This window comes from Myotis daubentonii, chromosome 6 (genome assembly GCF_963259705.1).
Source record: "Myotis daubentonii chromosome 6, mMyoDau2.1, whole genome shotgun sequence".
NCBI lineage: Eukaryota > Metazoa > Chordata > Mammalia > Chiroptera > Vespertilionidae > Myotis > Myotis daubentonii.
In genome coordinates, this window is record NC_081845.1 from 96391515 (window position 1) to 96417285 (window position 25771).

Genomic DNA, 25771 nt, shown 5'->3' on the forward strand with positions numbered 1-25771 from the left:
TATTACTCAGCTATAAGAAAGGATGAAATAATTCCATTTGGATGGACATGATGGACCTTGAGAATATGATGTTAAGTGAAATAAATCAGTCAGAAAAAACTAAGAACCGTATAATTTCACTCATATATGGCATATGAAATTGAAACACACAGACACAGACAACATTATGGTGGTGATCAGAAGGAAGGAGGTGGAAAGGATTAAAAGGTAAAGAGGGTCAAATATATCATGATCGAGGAAAATTTCAATTTGGGTGGTAAGCACAGAATGTGCTATACAGATGATGTACAATAGACATGTACACTTGAAACCTATGTATATGATCTTATTAAGCATTGTCACCCGAATTAATTTAATAAAAAAATTAAAAATAGCACCCTAACATTAAAAATTAAATAAATAGCTTTAAAGAAATTCTTATAACACACAAAACATTAACCAACTGAGACAAACGTAAACATTAGTCCATTTGCCAGAAATCATATTTGGATCCATAGTTTTGTTTTTGTTTTTTTTTTAGTTTTGTATTACTGTGCTGTTTGTGTGGTTATGTGTTTCTATGTCTGTTGTAGATATGATGTTACTGCCAGAAAAAGATTTTAAAATACAAATTTAAATTGTAAAAAAGCCTATTCAATTAGCAACCAAAGGACTTGTATGCATTCATATAAGCATAACCAATGGACATAAGACGCTGGGGGATAGGGGAGGCTAGGGGACTGTCAAGGGCAGGAGGAAAAAAAGGACACATATGTAATACCCTTTGTAATACTTTAAGCAATTAAAAAAAAAAGAATTCTCTTTATAAAAGTGGCCTGACACCAAAAAAAAAAAAAAAAAAAAAAAAAAAAGAATTGACAAACCCTGACTAGACTCACTAAGGAAAAAAGAGAAAAGACCCATATAAACAAAATAAGAAATGAGAGAGAAGTTACCACAGACATCACAGATATACAAACTATCATAGTAGAATACAATGAAAGATTCTATGCCACCAAATTTAATAATCTGCCTATACCAGTGGTCGGCAAACTGCAGCTCGGCAAACCGCGGCTCGTGAGCCACAAGCTACTCTTTGGCCCCTTTAGTGTGGCTCTTCCACAAAATACCTGCTCTTCCACAAAATACTGACTTCTGCGCATGGGCCACGAAGTTTCAATCGCACTGTATGTGCACTCCTGTACGTGGTATTTTGTGGAAGAGCCACACTCAAGGGGCCAAAGAACTGCATGTGGCTCGCAAGCCACAGTTTGCCAACCACGGGCCTAGACTAAAGCACGGAAAATTGGAACTCTAAAGAGACCAATCAGCATTGAATAAATTGAAATAATCATCAAAAGCTCCATATAATAAAATTCTAGGACCAGATGGCATCACCAGTGAATTATAATAAACATTCAAAGAAGATTTAAAAATCTATCTTTTTCAAACTCTTTTAAAAATTTGAAGGAGAGGCAATACTTGTTAACACATTTTATGAGGCCAACATAACCCTGCTGCCAAAACCTGCCAAGAACAACACACATAAAACTACAGACCAAAACACAACATTAACAAAACAAAGGTTAAAATATGTGACTTCCTCAGCAGATGTGAAAAAAGCATTTGATAAGATACAACATCCATTTATAATTAAAACACTCCATAAAATAGGAATAGAAGGAATGTACATCAACACAATAAAGGCCATATATGACAAACCCTCAGACATCATCACACTCAGTGGCGAAAAACTGAAAGCTTTTCCTCTAAAATCTGGAACAAGACAAGGATGCCCACACTCACTGCTCTCATTCAACATAGCGCTGGAAGTCCTAACCAGAGCAATATGGCAGGAGAAAGAAATAAAAGGCGTCCAAATTGGGAAGGAATATGTAAAGGTGTCACTTTTTGAAGATTATATGATTCTGTATATAGAAAACTCTAAAGACTCCACCAAAAAAAAAAAATTAGAAACAATAACCAAGTACAGTAAAGCTGTAGGATACCAAATTTATGTACACAAATCTACGGCTTCCTTATATACTAAGAACAAAACTTCAGAAAAAGAAATGAAAAAACTCCTATTGCAACTAAAAGAATAAAATGCCAAGAAAAAAACATAACAAAGAATGTGAGAGACCTATACACTGAAAATTAAAAAGCATTATTAAAAGAGATTTTAAAAGAAACAAGGAAATGGAAAGATATTCCATGCTCATGGATTGGAATAATCAACATAGTTACAATGGCCATATTACCCAAAGAAATATAGACTTAATGCAATCCCCATTAAAATCCCAATGACAATTTTTAAAAAAATAGGACAAAAAATCAACAGATTTATATAGAACCATAAAATACCCTAATTAGCCAAAGCAATTCCAAGAAAAAATATGAATGAAGCTGGAGATATCACACTACCTGACTTTACATTATACTACAGAGCTATGATAATCAAAGCAGCATGGTAATGGCAGAAAAACAGACACACAGAACAATGGAACAGCATTGAGAGCCCACATAAAAAAAGGAAACCCACATCTATATGGGCAGTGAATTTTTAACAAAGGAACCAAAAAGACACAATGGAAAAAATAAGATACTTTAAGAAATGGTGCTAGGAAATTTAGAAAGCCACATGCAAAGAATGAAACAGGATTATAGTTTCTCCCCATGTATGAAAGTTAATTCAAAGTGGATCAAAGAACTAAACATAAAGTCTGAAACAGTAAAATACATAGAAGAAAACATAGGCACTAAACTTATGGACTTTGAGCATAGAGAACATTTCATGAACATGACCCCAAAGGTATGGAAGTACAGGCAAATACAAATTAATATATCTATATCAAACTATAAAGCTTCTGCACAGCAAAAGAAACTGACAACTAAACAGAGGCAGCTGACAGAATGGGAAATGATATTTGCAAACAATAGCTCCGACAAAGGTTTAATATCCAAAAGATATAAAGAACTCATAAAACTCCAAACCAAACAAACAGTCCAATTTAAAAATGGTCATAGGACTTGAACAGATACCTCTCCCAAGAAGACATACAAAGGGCCAGTAGATATATGAAAAGATGTTCAACCTCACTAGCCATTAGGGAAATGCAAATCAGACCTACAATGAGATACCACTTGACACCTGTTAGAATGGCTACTACTAACAAGACAAGTCATAACCAGTTTTGGAGTGTTTGTGAAAATGAGGGAGCCCACCTTCACTGCTGGTGGGAATGTAGACTGGTACAACCACTCTGGAAAACAGTCTGGCAGGTCCTCAAAAATTTAACAATAGAGTTAGTATATGATATAGCAATCCCCATCCTGGGTATCTACACAGAAATCTTGGAAACATGTATTAGCAAAGATATATGCACCTCATGTTCATTGCAACATTATTCACAGTGGCTAATACATGGGGACAACCAAAGTGTCCTTTGATAGAAGGTTGGAAAAGGACATGTGGTACACATACACAATGGAATACTACTCAGCCATAGGAAATGATGAAACATGGATGGATCTTGAGAATATCATGTTAGTGAAATGAGTCAGGCAGAAAAAGCTAAGAATCATATTATCTCACGACATTGAGATATAAAACTGCAACTCATAGTCACAGACAGCAGTATGGGGTTGCCAGAGGGAAGGAGTTGATGGGAAATGATTTGATTTGTGTGGTGGGCATACCATGCATACAGATCTTCTATCATAGAAATGTAGACTTGAAACATATGTAATGCTATTAACCAATGTCACCCTAATATATTTCATAATAAAAAGATAGGAAATAAAGAAAAACACAACCACAGTTCATAGTTGACTTGTATTTTGAAGTTGAATGTGGTGGCTAACAGCAGAATAATACTCATGATCCAACAACTGGAAAAATGACTAAATTGAAAAAGAACCATGTATTTAAATAAGTAAAAAATCTAAGGAAGAAATATTGACTTGATGAACTAGATGAACTGATTCCCTGGCAATATCACACCCCCACCCCCTCTGATTAGGGCAAGGGGCAGGGCCCAAGCGGAGGGATGACCCTGGGAAAAGGAAAACCACAGAGCAGTGGACAGCTGAATGTGGAACAATGAGTTAGAAACTAGAGGCTCCCAATCTCAGGGTTATATTTTCCCAAGGGGCATTTACTAATTGTCGGGGCAGTGAAGGAGGCTAGCAGGGGAGGGCAGGGAGAAGAGGAGGACAGAGTAAATTTTCTAAAGTTTTCAGGTGCTTGGGAAAAAATATCCCTGCAAAGAAGAGGCCATCAACAAATGCATATTTGCCAACTTTGAAACATGTTTTCCAACATAGCAGTATTTTAAAGAAAATGAGTATTTGCACTTTTATGACTATTGCAGTATCAGGTCGAGTAGATAGGATTAAGATACCAAATAAAGCTACTCATATTCCCAGCAGTAACACTCTGAAATTACAGTAAAAATGTTAAAGTCTATTGTAATTTTTTTAAATAAAAATTTTCCTTTTATTAAAATATTTTCTTGACATAATCATTATCAGTAAAGTAAGAATGGAAAGTGTAAAATATAATATGTGTGGAAGACTTGACATTCTCTGAGAACGGGATGACAGCCACAGGAGAACTTGGAGGAGAGACCATGCATTCAGCTTTGCATGTGCTGAATTTGAGTGACAAGTAAGATGACCATGAGGAGACCTGCTGGGGGTAGTTGATATACCTCTCAAAAGCTCCGCAGCAAAGCCTAAAGCATTCACATAGGTGATCACTACAGTCAGGAGACTGGATAACATTAACAATGTAAATCACACGGTGAAAGAAGTAAAGAGCAAGCTTGCAGGCCCAGGTCAGAGGACATGAGCTGTGGTGAGGAGAGTAAGGACTGGGCTGAAGAGAAAGACCCTGTGATTGGCCCATGGAGACCCAGAGAGGCTGAAAATTGCACTCTTTCTGGGAAATCTAACAAGACAAGAGTGGCATAAACTTAATGACCGTGTATGTCAATCCTGTGGAAGTTCAAGGCTAAAAAATGTGGGAGTAGAACATGAAGGAATTGGCTGAGGCACTTTCAGCAGACTTGGGGGTGGGAGTGAGAATGGATATTAGGTAAGTGAAGAGGCTGGGGGCACCACACTTTCAAAGATATACTGGCTTAAAAGGAAGAAAGTTAGGGAAGAACCTACTAGAAAATAAAGGATGAAATTTAGCTTGTGCTTCTTCTCAATTATTTGTTATTTGTGTTCTGTTTTGAAATGGGAGATAACAACACATATGCTTATGTTGAAACTAGAGCAGAGAGTGAGAGATAGAAGTTACAAGAAAGATGTCACCTGAATCGTTATGGCTGGGGAAGAATAGAGGTGATATTTGAGCCCAGGACTGAAGCCAAAACAGAGCACTCTTGGTGGAGAAGACCTGTGAGGCAGAACACCACTATCAAATCTGTGGTTAACATGCTCACTCAGGCTTCAGTTATGATGACTAATCTGCACACGGAATGTTATATATAACTGGAGGCCTGGTGCACGAATTGGTGCATGGGTGAGGTCCCTCTGGGTGGCCTGATGGGATTGGGCTGAAACCCGCATTCCAATGCAGCCTGCAGCTCCTACCTGCTGCTCTCACTTATCCAGGCCCCACTGTGCCTGCCACAGGCTTGAGCCCAATCAGAGCCCTGTGTCTGGCACCCTCCAAGGGGAGTGGCCTGCGGAATCAGGCTAAAACCGTCTCTCCAACATCCCCCCGAGGGGTCTTGGATTGAGAGAGGGCTCAGGCCAGGCTGAGGGACCCCACAGGTGCACAATTGGCCTGGAGAGGGAACACAAGAGGGGCTCCAGGGCTTGTCTGGCCCATCTCGCTCAATCCTGATCGGCCGGACCCCAGCAGCAAGCTAACCTACCAGTTGGAGCATCCACCCCCAAGTGGTCAGTGCACGTCATAGCGACAGGTCGACCAGTTGACTGTCTACCTACTGCTGGTCAGTGCACGTCATAGCATGTGGTTGAGCAGCCTTAGATATCATTACTAGTAGCATATTATGCTTTGATTGGTTGGTTGGTTGTTCTGCCGTTCAGTCTATTTGCATATTACTCTTTTATTAGATAGGATTATATCCCAATTTATATACGTGATTACTTCTGGAGAGTGATTGCCTCTGGAGGCCAAGTCCCTAAAAACAGGAAGTAACATCCTGAGAGTAGTGGGAATCCTGGGCTCTGGAGAAGAGGAACATCTCTGAGTGTCTGGGATGATGAAAGAGTATGAGGAACTGTGGAATTATTTGTGCAGATAGATTATAGAAATTGTTCCAGTTCCAATTTAGTCTCTCTTTATGGTCTGAGTTTGTCACCATTTGGCTTTTTTGAGAGGGGAGCTCACATACTGCCATATCCCATGAAGTTTGTGTTTAATTATCACAACCCCAGACTGAGCCCAGAGCCGCCTGTTATCTGTTCAGTTATTAACAAAGGCCAATGTTATACACATCAATGCCAAATCATCTCCCAACATTGTGTTGGCTCTCCCCAAATATATGCTCTTCAGTCTTTCTGAAAGTCCCTCAGACCTGTATATTCATTGGTTAGATTCTTTTCAAATCTCCTTTTCTCTAATTGTACTTGTGTGCCATTTTCATCTCTGAAATGTACTAATAATTATCTTTATTTTTATAAATCCTAAAAGATTTTCTGTTTTCAAAACTAAAACACATAAAAATGTCTGCATCAAATTGCTCTCCCAATATGTAAAACAATATCTCTGATTTCTCAACCCCATGGACTAAATAACAAAGGTTAATCAGTTTATAACCATATATCTTTACTAAGTTATTGGTTGTGCAAAATTTATTGCTATAATAATTCTTTTCCAGGTAATAAAAACATCCACATGAACTTTTTTCACATTATTTAAAGCAATATGTTCAAAGATCAACAATATATCAAGAAGGGAGGGAAAAGTGAGAAAACAACAGGAGACAGGCTCCTTATTATCCTCAGCAGAGAATTCACGGAGAGCAAATGGAGATGAAAAATTAGCAAACTTTGGGAAATGAAGATGTATGGATTATTATGAATTACAGTGGGGCCTTGACTTATGAGTTTAATTCGTTCTGAGACAGAGCTCGTTAACTCAAATTACTCTGTCAACTCAAAGCAAAAAATTGGCCAAGAAACAGCTGGTATCTCAAAAAACTCATTAGTCGGGACACTCGTAAGTCAAGGCCCCACTATACTTTGAAAATATAGGTGACAATAGAGTGACATAAACAATAAATATAAGGGAACGAAAAATTCATGTGTTCAACTCCTCATTTGTTCAAAATGCATTTACCAGGTTTTCATCCTGTCTCACACTGTGTGAACAGTATAAACTCACACATTTTCAAACATGCTTGCTATCAAGGCAGTGCTCTCTGAGAATTACATAAGACAATTCATGGCTTCCTGATTGGATGTGGATTTAATTCTACTGTTGGAAATAGGTTTTATGAGAAACACTATGTACCCGGGGATCTCAGGGTTGGCATCTCCTGCCCCACTGAGAGGTGTGAGGACTCAACTGCAGGTCTGGCGCCAACAGGTGGGACCACGGAGTCCACACTGAAGGCAACAGAAACACAAACTCAATGTCTCAAAAGAAAATATAACTCAGCAGGTGCAACTGCAATTCAAGGAAAGCTGCACAGAGAATTGATGCATCCGATGAGGCTCAGGCTCAAATTCGGGAATCTGACGCCATTGTCTTTTCCAGGCAAGCTCAGGATGTACAGTGAAGGAACTCCAGAAATGCCTTTCTCATTACTGACCCTTTTTCAGCCTCCATAAAGGTTCATGGCAGGGAATCCAACCCCCACTCCTTCAGTTAGTAATGGCCAAGGCTCCCCCCTGAGCAGCTTAAATTACAGCAGGTTTCCTTGGTAGAAGTTCCTCATCCTTTTAATGGTTGTTACTTTTTGGCTTATTTTATTTATTATTTACATTTTTTTATGTTAGCCATGGAGCTGTCAGTTTGGCCAGTAGTAAAACTTATTAGCAATTTTTAGGTACATGGGCTCAGAGAGATATGGAGAACAGCATCTGGGCATCTTGTTTTCTGTGCAGTTGAAGGCCATAATTTCCTTCAAGTTCCAATTGGAGGAGAGTGTGGATTTGGTAACTTTTCTCCCTAAGTCATCCAAATTTCCAACCTGAGAATGAGGATCATGTCAGGTATTCTCAGCCATGAAACAAACTTCTTTAAGACCAGAGAAGTGCAGGATGCTGGCATAGGTGTGGGGGACCAAGAGAAATGAGGGCCAGTTGGGGCCTCAATCAGACACCAAATCCATGGCATCAGGACATCAATCAGGAGAGCTCTGGTAAATCCAGGTTATTTCCCTAGGATTTACTTCATCTCCTGTGTCAGAGGTAAAACTGAGTGCAAATGACCTCACAGCACATCAGTGTGGGTGTCCCCTGTGCTCTCACCTAGAGCCACCATCAAAGTTCCCGTTCGGCTCCGTGGGCACTCCGTGCACAGCGTGTCCAGGAGAAAGCTCGCTCTCCAAGACCGTGAGTGTCTGCACTAGGTTTTGCACGGACAGACTGCAATCATGGGGCTGGAGATGTAAAAGCAAACCTCAGCTCCCCTCAGTACTCTGGGTATATTTTCCATAAAGTATAGGACCAATCAGTCTGGATGATAAAACACTGTGGAGGTAGCATGTACACACATCCCTTACTCTGAACAAGATAAATACATAAATCTGGGAAGTTGGTATGAGAATATTTCACTTAAATTTCTTCTATCTATTGTCATCCTAAAAATGAAAGGAGAAGAAATAAAAGCAGGCAGAAGGGCAGCCATTCTTCAGAGATGTGTGTTTTCATATCAGCACATAAATATCTAGATTGAACACCTGGCTTTATGGTCATGAGAGGTCTTTATCACCATCATATTAATGAAGAGGAACAAAGTGCATTCTAGAGTCCCCTTCCTTACCATCCCATTTCCTGTGCTTCTCTCCAACATGCTGGTCACGGTGCAGGGAGGCAAACAACTAGGTGGTCTGACTGAATCTTCCAGGTAACAAGCTTCCGTGTTTCAGAGGAGAAGAAATATGTCATATTTATCCTGAGAAACTGATTTGTCTATTGATGCTTCAGCCAGGTAAGTTTAAGTTGTAATTTTTATCATGGGATAAAGAGCAGTGTGTGTGTGTGTGTGTGTGTGTGTGTGTGTGTGTGTGTGTGCATGTGTGTGGTTATGAAGACCCTGAGAATGGTCAACAGAAACAACAAAGAATCTAGGAAGAAAGTCACAAGTTTAGCATCTTTGATGCACATAATTTGTCTATTTTTGTTTTAATTTATTTCTTTTCTTAGAAACCTTAAGGATTATTTTGAAAAGCTATAATTCTCTCCAGTCTTAAATATGAGACTGTAATCTTAGTCTCTCTTGTCCTGAGAACTTGCCTGACTCAATCGCTATTGGTTCGGGATTCGTTCTCTTGTATTTTCTCTACATCCCTCAGTTCTCCTTCCATCAGGAACATTTATTTTCTGGTAGATGAGAACATCCTGCACCCCATTCTTGATATTAACCATTCACCCAAAACCCATGCAAGAATTCACTCAGACAAACCCTCTAAATAACTGGGATCTTCAATATTATTTCCAGCTACCCTCATTCAGGGAGAAAGATGAGTATGAGAGCAGGCCTGTGATCAGACAGGGCTTCTCTCACTGCCATGGGCTGGTGCTGCCAGGTGAGGTCGCCTTGCCCAAAGCCCACACCTGACCCAGGGGAGCAGCTCCTCCCGCCCCAATGCAGTTCTCAATTCCCCATTGCAGACCAAGCCCAGGCAGCATCTTCCCTTGTCCCAGACAGTGGTGGGCGACACTTCTGAGGAAAACTGATCTGGGTGTTGATTATCCTGTTTTGTTTCAGGAAAGAAGTGAAGAAAAACACGATTATCATCAATATGGGAGTCAGAAAAAAACTTCTCCAGATTCCATTCTTCACATTTAACATCCCAATGACTAATTTACAAGTGATCACATCAGGTGTCCTTCTAATTCTGTGGATACCTTTGTCTTATCAAGTGTTTTTCAAGCAACCCAAAGAAAACAGTAAGTTTCAAAATGAGTGAAGAGATAGAGCTGGGTGTTTTTGGCACTGACCTTGTGAATAGAGCCAAGGAGACTTTTAGACAGAGATTTTAGTGTGTCTGTAAAGAAAGTAATTTCCACAGGAACCACCTTATAATCTCCTTCTAACGTCCCATCATTCACGGCTCACAGCAAACCTGCATTAACCATGGGCATCAGCATTGGTAAGGACATGAGGTTATAGTGTCCAGAATCTGCAGGGCCCCAACACTCTAATTCAGAAAAAAATGATTAAATAACTGTAAGATGGTTAGATTATGGAAAGGAAACCTTTGCAGAATGTGGCTGTTTCTTTCAAATACATAAAGGGCTATCAATTTTGATAAGATGTCTAACTGGGTGGATTCATACACAGAATTAGAACTAATCTGTATGAGCTTTAAACAGTCCAACTGGGATAGATCCTTCTTATGATTGTGGTGATGAAGAATGATTGTGCCTGAAGTGCATGCACCCACAGGGGGGAATGTTGTCTCACTCACTGGGGCATCCTGCACAGGAAAGATCACATGTGCAAGAAGTTACTGAGGAAATGCTAGGACCAGACAAATGGTGGGAATCAGGACCTTAGAATTATTTTCTGCCCCACTCACTGCCAAGGATAATATTTCTTAAAATGAATGCCCATTTCCATTCACCATCCTTCAGTTCCCTGTTTTCAGAAGTTTGTTTCCTGCTGCCCTCCCTTAGTCCCCTAACTGGGTTTCCCTCCCCAGCCTCTTCCCAACAGTGTTCTCATTCTTCCAGGCGGCACCGCATGTAACTGGGCAGTTCCTGCTTCAGGGTACACACAGAATAAACTATTTTTTTAAATCTTTATTTCTGAAAATATTACAGATGTCTACTTTGTTGTGTGTGTTTTTCCCATTGAACACCTCCACTCGGCACCCATTATATCCCACATATGAGTGAGATCATGTGATATTTTTCTTTCTCCGACTGGCTTATTTTGCTTAGCATAATGCTCTCCAGTTCCATCCATGCTATTGCAAATGGTAAGAATTCCTTCCATTTTATAGCAGTGTAGTATTCCATTGTGTAGATGTACCACATTTTTTTAATCCACTCATCTGCTGATGGGCACTTAGGCTGTTTCCAAATCTTAGCCATTGTAAATTGTGCTGCTGTGAACATAGGGGTGCATATATCCTTTCTGATTGGTGTTTCTGGCTTCTTGGGATATAGTCCTAGAAGTGGGATTACTGGGTCAAATGGAAGTTTTATTTTTAACTTTTTGAGGAAACTTCTACTGTTCTCCACAGTGGCTGCACCAGTCTGCATTCCCACCAGCAGTGCACAAGGGTTCCTTTTTCTTCACATCCTCTCCAGCACTTGTCATTTATTCATTTGTTGATGATAGCCATTCTGACAGGTGTGAGATGGTATTCATTGTTGTTTTGATTTACATCTCTCAGATGATTAGTGACTTTGAGCATGTTTTCATATGTCTCTCAGCCTTCTATATGTCCTCTTTTGAAAAACGTCTATTTCGGTCCTTTGCCCATTTTTTGATTGGATTGTTTATCTTCCACAGCAATTCTGAGAAAGAAGAACAAAGTAGGAGGGATCACCATACCAGATATCAAACTATATTACCAAACCACGGTTCTCAAAACTGCCTGGTACTGGCACAAGAACAGATATATACACCAATGGAACAGAACAGAGAACCCAGAAATCAACCCAAGACATTATGCTCAATTAATATTTGACAAGGTAGACAAAAGCATGCAATGGAGTCAAGAGAGTCTATTCAATAAGTGGTGTTGAGAAATTTGGTCAGATACATGCAAAAAAAATGAAACTAGACCAACAACTTACACCGTACACAAAAACAAACTCAAAATGGCTAAAGGACTTAAATGTAAGATGGGAAAACATAAAAATACTACAAGACTCCATAGGCAGTAAAATAGCAGACATATGTCATAGCAATATTCTTATCTACACAGCTCCTAGGGAAATGGAGATTAAGGAGAAAATAAACAAATGGGACTACATCAAAATAAAAAGCTTCTGCACAGCAAAAGAAACCATCAACAAAACAACAAGAAAACCCACTGCATGGGAGAACATATTTGCCAATACTCTTTCAGATAAGGTTTAATCTCCAAAATTTACAGAGAACTCGTACCCATCTTTTAATTGAATTGTTTGTCTTCCTTTTGTTATGTTGTATGAATTCCTTATATATTTTGGAAATTAACCCCTAATCAGAAGTATCATTGGCAAATATCTTCTCCCAAACAGTGGGCTCTCTTTTCATTTTGTTGATGGTTTCTTTTGCTGTGCAGAAGCTTTTTATTTTAATGTAGTCCCATTTGTTTAATTTCTCCTTAGTGTCCTTTGCCCTAGGACAGTGGTCAGAAAACTGAGGCTTGCGAAACACATGTGGCTCTTTAGCCCCTTGAGTGTGGCTCTTCCACAAAATACCAACTTCTGTGCATGGGCCACGAAGTTTCAATCCACTGTAAATGCGCGCCCACACGTGGTATTTTGTGGAAGAGCCACACTCATGGGGCCAAAGAGCCGCATATGGCTCACAAGCCACAGTTCGCCAACCATTGCCCTAGGAGAAGTATCAGTAAACATATAGTTACAAGAGATTTCTGAGATTTGGGGGCCTATGGTTTCTTCTCAGATTTTTATGGTTTCACAACTTACATTTAAGTATTTTATTCATTTTGAGTTTATTCTTGTATTTGATGTAAGTTTGTAGTCTAGTTTCATTTTCTTGCATGTGTCTGTGCAATTTTCCCAACACCATTTATTGAAGAAACTGTCTTAACTCCATTGTATGCTCCTGCTTTCCTTCTCAAATATTAATTGAGTGTAATAGCTTCAATCAGTTTCTGGGTTTGATGTTCTGTTCTATTTATCTATATAGTGTTCTTGTGCTAGTACCAGCCTGTTTTGAATACAGTGGCTTTGTAGTATAACTTGATATCTGGTATTGTGATTCCTCTAACTTTGTTCTTCTTTCTCAAGATTGCTGCAGGTATTCAGGGTCTGTTTTGGTTTCATATGTATTTTTGCAGTATTTTTTCTACATCTATAAAATATGCAATTGTTATTTTAATAGAGATTTCATTGAATCTATAGATTGTTTTGGGTAGTATGGACATGCATTGATGTTGATTCTACCAATCCATGAACACAGTATATCTGCCTCTACCTCTTTTTCAACATCCTATAGTTTTCTGAGTATAGGTCTTTTACTTCCTTGGTTAAGTTTATTCCTAAGTATCTTAAATATTTGTTGCAGTGGTAAATTGGATTGTGGTTAGTTTTATCTGTCTTTTATTATTGTTTTATAAAAATGCTAATGATTTCTACATGTTAATTTTGTATCCTGCTGCATTGCCAAATTCATTTATTAAATCTAGAAGATTTTTTGATGGATTCTTAGGGTTTTATATATACAACTAGAGGCCCGGTGCACAAAAATTTGTGCACTGGGGGGGGAGGGGGTCCCTCAGCCCAGCCTGTGCCCTCTCGCAGTCTGGGACCCCTCGGGAGATAACAACCTGCTGGCTTAGGCCTGCTCCTGGGTGGCAGAGGACAGGCCCAATCCCTAGGTGCAGCCCCTGGTCGGGCTCAGAGCAGGGCCGATTGGGGAGTTGGGGTGCCGCCCCCTGTCATGCACAGAGCAGGGCGATCGGGAGGTTGTGATGCCACCCTCAGTCACACTCAGGGTAGGGCCGATTGGGGGGTTGGGGCACCGCCCCCTGTCACACTCAAGGCAGGGTCGATGGGGAGGTTGTGGTGCCACCCCCTGTCACACACAGAGCAGGGCCAATCAGGGGGTTGGGGCACTGCCTCCTGTCACGCACAGAGCAGGGCCCATCAGGGGGGTTGGGGCTCTGTACCCTGTCACGCACAGAGCAGGGCCAATCAAAGGGTAGAGGAGCTCCCCAAGTCATGCACAGAGTAGGGCCAATAGGGGAGTTGGGGAACCACCCCCTATCACACACAGAGCAGGGCGGATCAGGGGGTTGAGGAGCTCCCCACTGTCACTCACAGAGCACCGCCCCCTGTCACACACAGAGCAGGGTGGATCAGGGGGTTGGGGCACCGCCCTCTATCACCCACAGAGCAGGGCCGATCAGGGGGTTGGGGCGCTGCCATTGTCACACTCAGGGCAGGGCCGATGGGGAGGTTATGGCTCTACCCCATCACCCACAGAGCAGGGCTGATCAGGGGGTTGGGGCGCTGCACCGTGTCACACACAGAGCCACAGGGTGATCAGGGGGTTTGGGTGCTGCCCCCTGTCACGCTGATCCCGGTGCCGGGAGGCATAAATAGAGGCCTGGTGCACAGGTGGGGGCTGGCGTGTTTGCCCTGAAGGGTGTCCTGGATCAGGGTGGGAGTCCCCACTGGGGTGCCTGGCCAGTCTGGCTGAGGGGCTGAGGGCTGTTTTCAGGCTGACGGGTGACTGAAGCTCCCAACCGCTCCTTTCTTTTTTTTTTTTTTTATTCTGGGCCAGCTTTAGCTCTGAGGCCTCAGCTGCTGAAAACAGGTTTCTGGCCTTTGTTTACCGTCTGTATTTGATACAATGTTGCGGTCCGGTTGGCTGAAGCCCGGCTGAGTAAAGCAGGTTTCTGGGTTTTTTTTAGCTTCTATATTTGCAACATAGTTGTTTAGAGTTGCAGCTGAGAGGCCGGCAAGTCAGGCGGGGAACGTTGGAGTCCTCCGTCACTGAAGCAAGCAAGCCTTCCTGTTCGCATCAGCTGCCTGGCTGCCAGCCGCCATCTTGGCTGGCAGTTAATTTGCATATCTCCCTGATTAGCCAATGGGAAGGGTAGCGGTCGTACGCCAATTACCATCTTTCTCTTTTATTAGATAGGATGTTATGTCATATACCAATAATTACAGTATTACTTCCTCCTTATATTTTTTCTTTGTGCCTGATTGTTATGACTAGGACTTCCAGTACTATGATGAATTAAGTAGTGAAAGCAGACATCCCTGTCTTGTTCCTGGTTTTTGTTTCTGTCAATTGAGTATGATTTTGGCTGTAGGTTTGTCATATATGGCCTTTATTATGTTAATATAGGATCCCTCTCTTCCCACTTTGCTAAGACTTTTTATAAAAAATGGGTGTTGGATTTTGATGAATGTCATTTTTCATCAATTGATATGACCATGTGATTTTTGTCTTCCAATCTGTTTAAGTGATGTATCACACTTATTGATTTGCCAATATTGTACCAGCCTTTCATCCCTGGAATAAATCCCACTTGGTCATGATATATGATTTTTTAAAATATACTACTGTATTAGATGTGCTAATATTTTGAGGATTTTATCATCTATGTTAATCAGAGATATTGGCCTGTAATTCTTTGTTGTGGTGTCTGTATCTGGTTTTGGAATTATAGTAATACTAGCCTCATAAAAATAGATTAGAAGTGTTTTTGTGTTTTTCTATTTCTATTTCTTCTTCTTATAACAGTCCCTTTAGCAGTTCTTATAATTCTGGTTTGGTAGTAATAAACTCTTTTAGCCTTTTTTTTTCTCTGTGAAGCTCTTTATTTCACCTTCATTTTGAATGATAGCCTTGTTGGATAGAGTAGTCTTGGTTAAGTCCCTTTGTTTTCATTACTTTGTGTATTCATGCCATTCCCATCTGGCCTGATGTGCGTCTAAGAAGGAGTCAGTTGACAATCTAATGGGAGCTCCATTGTAGGTAACTTTCTGTATCTCTCTTGCAGCTTTTAAGATTCTTTATTTGTCTTTGATGTTTGCCATTTTAGTTAATATGTGCCTAGATGTAGGTCTTTAGGGATTCATCTTTATTTGGACTCTCTGTGTTTCCTGAACTTGAGTGATTTTTTTCCTTCGCCAGGTTAGAGAAATTTTCTGCCATTATTTTCTCAAACAGGTTCTCTCTTACTTTCTCAGATTCTACTCATTCTCCTATAATATGAATGTTATTATGTTTCATGTTGTCCCAATGATAGTGTAGACTATCCTCCTGATTTTTTTTTCATTTGCTGCTCTGAATGGGTGCTTTTTCTACCTTATCTTTTAAATCATTAATTTGGTCCTCAGCTTCTTCTAGTCTATTATTGAATCCTTCTACAGTGTTCTTTATTACAGCTATGACATTCCTCATTTCCAATTGATTCTTATTTATTGGTATGAGGTCTCTTTTCATGTTGGCATAACTCTCATATTGTCCCTTGTAATTATTAAGTTGCTTGTAGTTCTCAATGAGTTGTTTTAGTACCCTTGCTACTATTGATTTGAATTATTTATCTGACAAAGTACTTGCCTCCATTTCACTTAGTTTCTTTTATGGCAATTTCTCCATTTCTTTCATTTGGTGCTTGCGTCGTTGTCTCCCCAATTTTGCTGTCCTTTTGGTTTGGTTTCTGTGTATTAAATAAAACTGCTATGCCTCCCTGACATTGTGGTTTGGTCTTATGTAGTAGGTGTTTTGTGGGCCCCAATTGTGCAGTCTCTTAGATATCCTCAGCTGGGGACTCTAGTAATGACCCTTGTTAAAATCATTTGTGTTTTCCTGTTGTAGTTTGGTCCTGAATGTTTATGACCCATTCATGGATGAGTATCCTTTCAGGCTGGCTTAATATGTGGCTCACACCTGACCATGTCAGGGTAGCTGTTGTGGAAACTCTAACCAAACAGAATAAAATACAACAGAACAAACCTTGAAACAAAAGAAACAAAAAAAAAATACATACACAGGATTCCTAAATCACCAAAAAAAGTAACCACTAGAAAATAGAGAATTATGAAAGAGGAAAAAGAACAAGAATGATAGGAAAAAAACAAAAGAAAAATATGAGGAGAAAAGAAAACAAAACAAACAAACAATGATAAAAAGTCTGAACAAGAAACAATAAGAATAGGGAAGGTTAGAGTTATATAGATGCAGACTGAAATAAATAAAATAAGAATAACAATTAGGGGGTTAGGGGAAGGAAAATGATTACAAATAAATGAAGGGAAAAAGTCAAAAATAAAATTTGAGGAGGAAAATAGAGGAGAAAGCAGAAGACCTAAAATAAGAAGAAAAAAAAACCTGAGAAAGCAGGAGAAAAAGAAAATAAACAAAAATTGAGTAGTGAAAAATGGAAAAAAAAATGAGTAGGCAAAGGGAAGAGGAAAATTAGTTACATGAACACAACAAGAGAATAGAATAATAAAAAAATCAATAAAGCAGATAAACAGATAAAATTTAAAAGGGAAAAAGGGAAGGAATGAGAAAAAAAATGAAAAGAAAAAATAAGCAAAGTAGCATTTGTTTCAGCAGAATTTAGGGCCACATAGGAGCTCCCCTTGGATCCTACTCTTTTGATGACTGTGTTTGACTGTTCTGTTTCTCAATTCTGGGCTGCCTGTGAAGCTCAAAGTGATCCCCCTTTTGTGTCTGTCTCTTCAGAGACTAATTACAGAGTGAATTGTGAAGAGGGTACCAATGTTATTCTCCTCCCTTCCCCGTGTTATGTTTTCACCTGACATGAGTTGTTTATTTCTCCCTTTTACTTTTCAACGGACAGTCACAAGAGAAAAGGCAAGTACCAATATCAATCACTTCTTTGAACTCCTGATTTAAATGCTGAAAATGGCAAGGTGTTTACAAGAGGTAATTTTAAAATTTATATCTTTTGAGAATTAAGTGTGTTGAAATTTCATGAAACTCAAAGATTTAAAACCATTAAACTTGCACAAAGATTTGTGTCCACAAGTTATAGTCATGCACTTTCTCAATGATTATAAAAACTACTAAAAAAAATTTGCTAGGATTTGTAGATTATCTTGTAATTGTTCAAAATAGATTTCCCTGAAAGACACCTTGCTTAATTTAATATACATGGAAAAATTGGCAAAATTAAAATACCAAATTATATATACTACTGCTAAGAAAATATTTGAAACAAAATTATTTTATTTCAATAAATAAGTGATGTGGTCCAAACCTTGAACTTCCCAAATACCTTAAGCCACCCAAAAAGAAATGTGTGTGGGGCACAATCCTAGGAGTGATTTCTCTACCACTTCAGCAACATTTTCCTTGTATTTAGTCATTTGAGAAGATTCGCTTGTTTTTCTCTCTTTTCCAAGGAAAAAGAAGTGCTAATTTTTCTGTTTGCATTTGTTCCCCGCTTACTCTTTATTCATATTCATTGTACTAGATGAGTTTGCAGTGGCAATTTTTAACGGATCTTAATTTTCTGTGATTATTGCCCTTATATTTACAAAAGTTTCTCATTGTCTTTTTCAGAAAAACTTCAGCAACAACTTGGTAACTTTCCTCAGACTCGCATTCCATTAGAGATATATTTCTCTGAAAAGATTCTTTTCTTGTCCATATCTTCATGTCTAAATCATTACCCACCACCATCTTTACTCTTTTTTTATTTTTTCATAAATGTTAAATTATGGTATCCATTTCCTTGTTTGCTTCCTGGGATTCTCCCATCCTCTGCCTCTACCCTTTCCATTCTCTTTCCTTCACTCGCTATATCTACCTCACATTTGCGTCCTATAACTGCATTTCAAAGTGGGTGAGCTAAGATCAGGTAAGGGAGCTTGTGCTTGCTTCCACGCCAGGTATCTTCTGGAAAACTACCTTTTACTTGGGTTCTCCAGCAGGGCCTCTGGATGGGTGTGCCCATTGCTGTGCACACAATACTATGCTAATTCTTAAGGGAAGGAATCAAGCTTCAAAGTTTCTGATGTATGATTTCTCTTCTATTGGACTTTTAAACACTCTGAACATACAGACTGGTGGCAAGTTGACCTTGAGAATTGCTATTCTACTTCCCTTGACCATATTCTCACATGATCCAAGATATATAACTATTTTTACCTGATTGTGCCTGGTTATTTGCTCTTTCCAACCATAGTTATTACTGCACTTTCATTTTTATTCAATTGTTTACTAATGCACCAAGTTGCTCTTCCTTTGGGATCTTTATACATATGTTTTTCACTCAAGAAAATTGTCTAAAATCTAAGGTTGGTTTCTAAGATATTCCCACGTCACTCTTCAGTACCCTACTCAGGAGTTATTTCAATCTTTCTGCCCCTCCATATGAGATGACATTTTTATGCAATTGTACCAATGATTTCGGTAGAATGGACTTTCCTGAGTTGTTCTCCATTTACAGAAGGGACGTGACTGGCCATGTTGTAGAAATAGTTGTGAGCAGATGTGGGACTTTAGTTTCATCTCTGCACAATGTTTATAAAACCTCTCTCCTAGAAGTGCGTTTAGATGTCGACTTTTCAGTTAGGAGACAGGCACAGTAAAGGTCCAGTGAGAGGCAGAATCCCTGTCAGAGAATCCCAGTCCTTTCTCTCCCCTGCATTCAGCACCCATGTGAATTGATTAAGAAAAGCTCGTTCAGGAACGACCTAACACAGAAGCTCTGGTGCAGTTCCACTGGAAATTAATCCATGGACTAAAGCACTGTGAACACGGGCACCAGCACCCTGACCCTGTATTGTCTAGCGCAGCTTTGTCTCAGTGTCCCCTTCCCCAGGCTTTGTGACCACTTTGTACAGTGTAGCTGCCACAGTGATGAAAGTGACCCATAAATTTCAAGGTAGCCAATGACTAAAGTTAACAAACTGACTAGCAGGAACATAAACTTACCAAAATCAAGAGAGTCTTAACAATTAACTACCAAAGGAATATTTTAAAACTTTGTTATTTCACTAAATTAACTCCACTTTCCTCCTGTTTATTTACTGAATAGTAGTGAGCTCTGATCCACTGAGTGTGAAGGCAGCATGATGTGTGTGCGCGTGGGTGTTGGGGCATTGTGTATATGTATGTGTTCATGCATGTGTGTGGCTTTGTGTTTGCATATTCCTTTACATATGTGTGCGTTCATCTGAAACCTGGTAAAGTTATTATTAAATATGAATTTATTTGTAAATGTTAATTCCCTTTGTGATCCTTTCCCACTCACCTGACATTGGTCTTTCCTTTTCTTTCAGAGGAGGCTCAGAACAAACTAGGTAAGACTTCTGATATCCCTTTACTCTTGGTAATGAAAATGTTATTCATTGGTGAAGTGTAAGTTGCCCTTGAATATATAACCCAGGTGTTCTAAGGACATCCTATCTAATAATAGAGAAACATGGTAATTAACCATAACTTCGCTACCCTTCCCATTGGCTAATCAGCGAGATATGCAAATTAATCACCAGCCAAGATGGCAGTTAACCGCCAACAAAGATGGTGGCTAATTTGCACGCTGCAGGCAGGGCAGGACAGCGCCATCCCGCCTGCCCTGCTGCCATCTGGGCCTGCTATTTGCAACCCAGGTGGCAGGCGGCCCGTATGAGAACAGACCCAGGGCTGGCGGCTGGACCGCAGCGATCGGCCACCGGCCATGCCAACAAATATCCATCCTGAGGGGATATGAGGCTGACAGGTGCTAATACACTGATCTGCCACCTGCCATGCCCACAAATGACCCTCCGGGGGGATCCCAGGCCGACAGGTGCTAATGCACCAATCTGCCACCGGCCATGCCCACAAATGGTCTTCCCAGGGGGATCCCCGGCTGACAGGTGCTAATGCCCTTATCTGTCACTGGCCACGCCCACAAATGTCCCTCCGGGAGGATCCCAGGCTGGCAGGTGCTAATGCACTGATTTGCCAAAATGCACACCTGGGCAGCCTTTGCCCTGCACGAACTATGCAGCCGGGAAAGGGGAGTGGGGTCACTGGGAGCAGGGCATTAACTTCACTGGGTTTGCATCAGGCAGCTCAGAGCAGAGTGCGAACTATCTCCGCTGGTAGCTCCTTGCTCATTCACTTACTCGCTCATTTGTTCACTCATTCACTCACTCAGCAACCCTCTCAGGTCCATGGCACCAGGCCAGGCACTGAAGTAGAAGCAGGATAAGACAGAGCTATGTCCTCAAGATGTTAGTAATTCAGTATGCAGCCAGGAGAGGGGCCCCAGGCCGCTGGGAACAGGGAAGACCTTTCCTGGGGTGGGCTTCAGGGAGCTGGGAATGGGGCCTGAACTTCTGCCATGTTGCCATGGCAACGCGTTCCTGCTCCTTAGCTGCTTGCTCATTCACTTACTCACTCATTCAATCACTCATTCATTCACTCATTATTCACTCACTCAGCAAACTCTCTCAGGTCCATGGCACCAGGCCAGGCACTGAAGTTGAAGCAGGATAAGACAGAGCTATGTCCTGAAGATGTTAGTAATTCAGTAGGGCGAAGCAGGCACAGGAACGAGGCAGTTGTATGCACAGATGCAGTGTACTGAGTTCTGTGAGAGCTCTAACTAACGCCGACTTTGTTCTCTTGATAAAATGGGGCCTCGGGAGCCAGGCTGCCCAAGCCTGTAGACCTGTGCCTAGGCCAGGAGTAGCTGGGGTCCCAGAACATGACAGAGGGTGCAGGTCGGGCTGAGGGGTCTGGCCCCACTCCTCACCCTCACCCCTGAGTGCACAAATTTTTGTGCACCAGGATACTAGTAGGTTAACATATAAGTATTTTTTGTAATTTTTCTGGATATAAAAAATACTCAACCGTGCCATTTTTTTATTCTTTTGCATTTACATTGACTCAGTTATCAAATGACAAACTGCACTTTTTAAAAACCATTTGCAGCCCTACCTCTGTAGCTCAGTAGCTAGAGTGCTATCCTGATGCACACAGGTTGCAGGTTTGATTCCCGCAGGTTTGATTTCTCTTTGATAATGAAAATTCCAATCATATTTTGTTTGCTCGGGAATGGTCTCTAAGAATATGTTTCTTATACCACAGCTCTTTCTAGCCACTCATCTGCTGATGGGCAGAGGGACTGTTTCCAGAACGTGGCTATTGTAAATAATGCTGCTATGAACATAGGGGTGCATATATTCTTACTGATTGGTGTATGGGGATTCTTAGGATATATTCCCAGGAGTGGGATTACACAATGGAATATTTGGGGCTGAAAAAGAAGGAAATTTTACCTTTTTTGACAGCACGGAGGGACCTGGAAAGTATTTGTTAACTGAAATAAGCCAGTCTGAGAAAGACAAATACCATATGATCTCACTAATATGTGGAGTCTAATGAACAAAATAAACTTCTGAACAAAATGGAACCAGAAGCATGGTGGCCAGTGTCTGAGGGTGTGGGGTGGAGGTGACAGAATAAAGAAGGTGAAAGGATTGGCTAAAGAGCCTATATGCCTACCCCGTGGACACAACAATAGTCTGCTGAAGGCCAAGGGAGTGGGAGGTGGCGGTAGGTTGAGGTGGGCAAAGAGGAGGGATGGGAACATCTGCAATAGTGTCAACATTACAAATTATTAATTTAAAAAGAATATACTTATTTAGTGTACAGTGCAAGTTCCATATGATCAGTGCAGCAGGTACAGTTTTGAACAGATGGGTGTCTTTCTTGTACGTGTCCTCGTACCTGTCTCATGTAGGAATTCATGTTTGCATTTCAGTCTGAAACAGGTGATAGTCCACAGACAGAGGAATGATTGGTACTGTGCCTCCAAGAAGGTCTGTCCCAGCTCCCTCATGAGTTTATTTCCTCATTTAGTTCCTTTTGCACAAGGCATGGAGGACGGAACATGTTGCCTCTGATGGTTGAGCTGTCGTTTGGAAACTTTTGTTTGCAATTTTCAGAAGCATGCAATTTTTAACTACAGAGTGAGCCATGAAGAGGGTACCAATTTTATTCTCCTCCCTTCCCCATGTTGTGTTTTCATTTGACATGAGTTGTTTATTTTTCCCTTTTACTTTTCAGCGGACAGTGACAAGAGAAAAGGCAAGTACCAATATCACTCAACTCTCTGAACTCCTGAGTTAAAAGGGCAAAGTGTTGACAAAAGTTAATTTTAAAACTGCTTTCTTTTGACAATTAAGTTATTTTGCAGTTTGGCTAAACTCAAAGATTTAAAACCTGTCGACTTGCAAAAAGATTTGTGTCCACATATTATAGTCGTGCGCTTTCTCAATGATTATAACAACTACTAAAAAGACTTCTAGGATTCACAGATTATCTTTTAATTGTACAAAATAGAGCTCACTGAAAGACGCCTTGCTTAATTTAATATACATGGAAAAAATGGCCAAATTAAAATACCAATTTATATATACTACTGCTAAGAAAATATTTGGAACAAAACTATTTTATTTCATTAAATAAGTGATGTGGTCCAAACCCTGAATGTTCCCAATACCTCACGCCACCCATACAGATATATGTACGGGATACAAGTCTAGGTGTGCTCTCTCTAACATTCTAGCAACATTTTCCTTTTATTTAGTCATTTCAGAAAATTCACTTACTTTTCGCTTTCCTAAGGAAAAAGCACTGCTAATTTTTCTGTTCCCATTTGTGTCGTGCTTACTCTTTATTCATATTCACTGTACCAGTTCACTTTGCAGTGGCAGTTTTCAACGGATCTTAATTTTCTGTGGTCATTTCCCTTATATTTACAAAAGTTTTCCATTTTCTTTTTCAGAAGAACTTCAGCAACAACTTGGTAACTTTCCACTTTCCTCAGACTGGCATTCCATTAGAGATATATTTCTCTGAAAAGATTCTTTTCTTGTCCATATCTTAGTCTCTAAATCATTACCCACCACCATCTTTGCTCTTTTTTTAAATTTGCTTCCCGCCGCCCCCAAACCCCCCCCACCCTCATGAATGTTAAATTATCCTATTCATTTGTTTTTTGGTTGTGGTTTTTTTGTTTTTGTTTTTGTTTTGCTTCCTGGGATTCTCCCACGTCCTGCCTCTACCCTTTCCATTCTCTTTCCTTCACTTGCTCTCTGCCTTGCAGATGCTTCCTATAACTGCATGTCAAGGGGGATGAGCTGAAGATCAGGTTAGAGAGCTTGTGCTTGCTTCCACGCCAGGTATCTTCTGGAAAACTACCTTTTACTTGGGTTTTCCAGCAGGGCCTCTGGATGGGTGTGCCCATTGCTGTGCACACAATACTATGCTAATTCTTAAGGGAAGGAATCAAGCTTCAAAGTTTCTGATGTATGATTTCTCTTCTATTGGACTTTTAAACACTCTGAACATACAGACTGGTGGCAAGTTGACCTTGAGAATTGCTATTCTACTTCCCTTGACCATATTCTCACATGATCCAAGATATATAACTATTTTTACCTGATTGTGCCTGGTTATTTGCTCTTTCCAACCATAGTTATTACTGCACTTTCATTTTTATTCAATTGTTTACTAATGCACCAAGTTGCTCTTCCTTTGGGATCTTTATACATATGTTTTTCACACAAGAAAATTGTCTAAAATCTAAGGTTGGTTTCTAAGATATTCCCACGTCACTCTTTAGTACCCTACTCAGGAGTTATTTCAATCTTTCTGCCCCTCCATATGAGATTACATTTTTATGCAATTGTACCAATGATTTCGGTAGAATGGACTTTCCTGAGTTGTTCTCCATTTACAGAAGGGACGTGACTGGCCATGTTGTAGAAATAGTCGTGAGCAGATGTGGGACTTTAGTTTCATCTCTGCACAATGTTTATAAAACCTCTCTCCTAGAAGTGCGTTTAGATGTCGACTTTTCAGTTAGGAGACAGGCACAGTAAAGGTCCAGTGAGAGGCAGAATCCCTGTCAGAGAATCCCAGTCCTTTCTCTCCCCTGCATTCAGCACCCATGTGAATTGATTAAGAAAAGCTCGTTCAGGAACGACCTAACACAGAAGCTCTGGTGCAGTTCCACTGGAAATTAATCCATGGACTAAAGCACTGTGAACACGGGCACCAGCACCCTGACCCTGTATTGTCTAGCGCAGCTTTGTCTCAGTGTCCCCTTCCCCAGGCTTTGTGGCCACTTTGTACAGTGTAGCTGCTACAGTGATGAAAGTGACCCATAAATTTCAAGGTAGCCAATGACTAAAGTTAACAAACTGACTAGCAGGAACATAAACTTACCAAAATCAAGAGAGTCTTAACAATTAACTACCAAAGGAATATTTTAAAACTTTGTTATTTCACGAAATTAACTCCACTTTCCCCCTGTTTATTTACTGAATAGTAGTGAGCTCTGAGCCACTGAGTGTGAAGGGAGCATGATGTGTGTGCGCGTGGGTGTTGGGGCATTGTGTATATGTATGTGTTCATGCATGTGTGTGGCTTTGTGTTTGCATATTCCTTTACATATGTGTGCGTTCATCTGAAACCTGGTAAAGTTATTATTAAATATGAATTTATTTGTAAATGTTAATTCCCTTTGTGATCCTTTCCCACTCACCTGACTTTGGTCTTTCCTTTTCTTTCAGAGGAGGCTCAGAACAAACTAGGTAAGACTTCTGATATCCCTTTACTCTTGGTCTCCTTCACAACATCTGCTTTCTCTCCCCCTCTGACATTTCCTGCCTTTTTACCTGTGCCTTCCATTGGCCTTTTCTTCTCCTGATGTCTGCTCTCCCCCCGACCTCCCCACGCCCCCGGATTTTGGGGACTGGGCTGCTCCTATTTTGAATTCTGGCCCTTTGGTTTTCCCTACTTTCCATCCCTTCCTGTTCCTCCTTTTTTCATTTTATACAAAATTATTTCCCTGTAAACATTGGCTGCTGTCTTGCCGAGAATTGACAGTTTCATTAAGAAGTTGGTGAGATGAAGGGTGGTAACCTCATAGACACATGGCTCCTTTTATATTTATTT

At 40.4% G+C, this 25771-nt stretch overlaps 1 protein-coding gene across 11 annotated transcripts in view; it reads left to right on the plus strand.

Annotated features, from left to right (window-relative positions):
* Window positions 1-8932: 8932 nt before the first annotated feature.
* The window catches only part of LOC132237505 (butyrophilin subfamily 1 member A1-like), a 120055-nt gene continuing 103216 nt past the window's right edge, over window positions 8933-25771 (plus strand). For 3 of the 11 annotated variants that reach the window (XM_059702061.1, XM_059702066.1, XM_059702068.1), the window contains exons 1-5: window positions 8936-9118; window positions 9899-10080; window positions 22874-22894; window positions 23595-23615; window positions 25387-25407. In XM_059702061.1, coding sequence (XP_059558044.1) covers window positions 9933-10080; window positions 22874-22894; window positions 23595-23615; window positions 25387-25407 — 211 coding nt within the window. In that variant the 5' untranslated portion in view covers window positions 8936-9118; window positions 9899-9932. Of the gene's footprint in view, window positions 9119-9628; window positions 9717-9898; window positions 10081-20094; window positions 20116-22873; window positions 22895-23594; window positions 23616-25386; window positions 25408-25771 lie in introns of all 11 variants that reach the window. The other 8 variants (XM_059702059.1, XM_059702062.1, XM_059702069.1 and 5 more) reach the window with 6 other exon arrangements.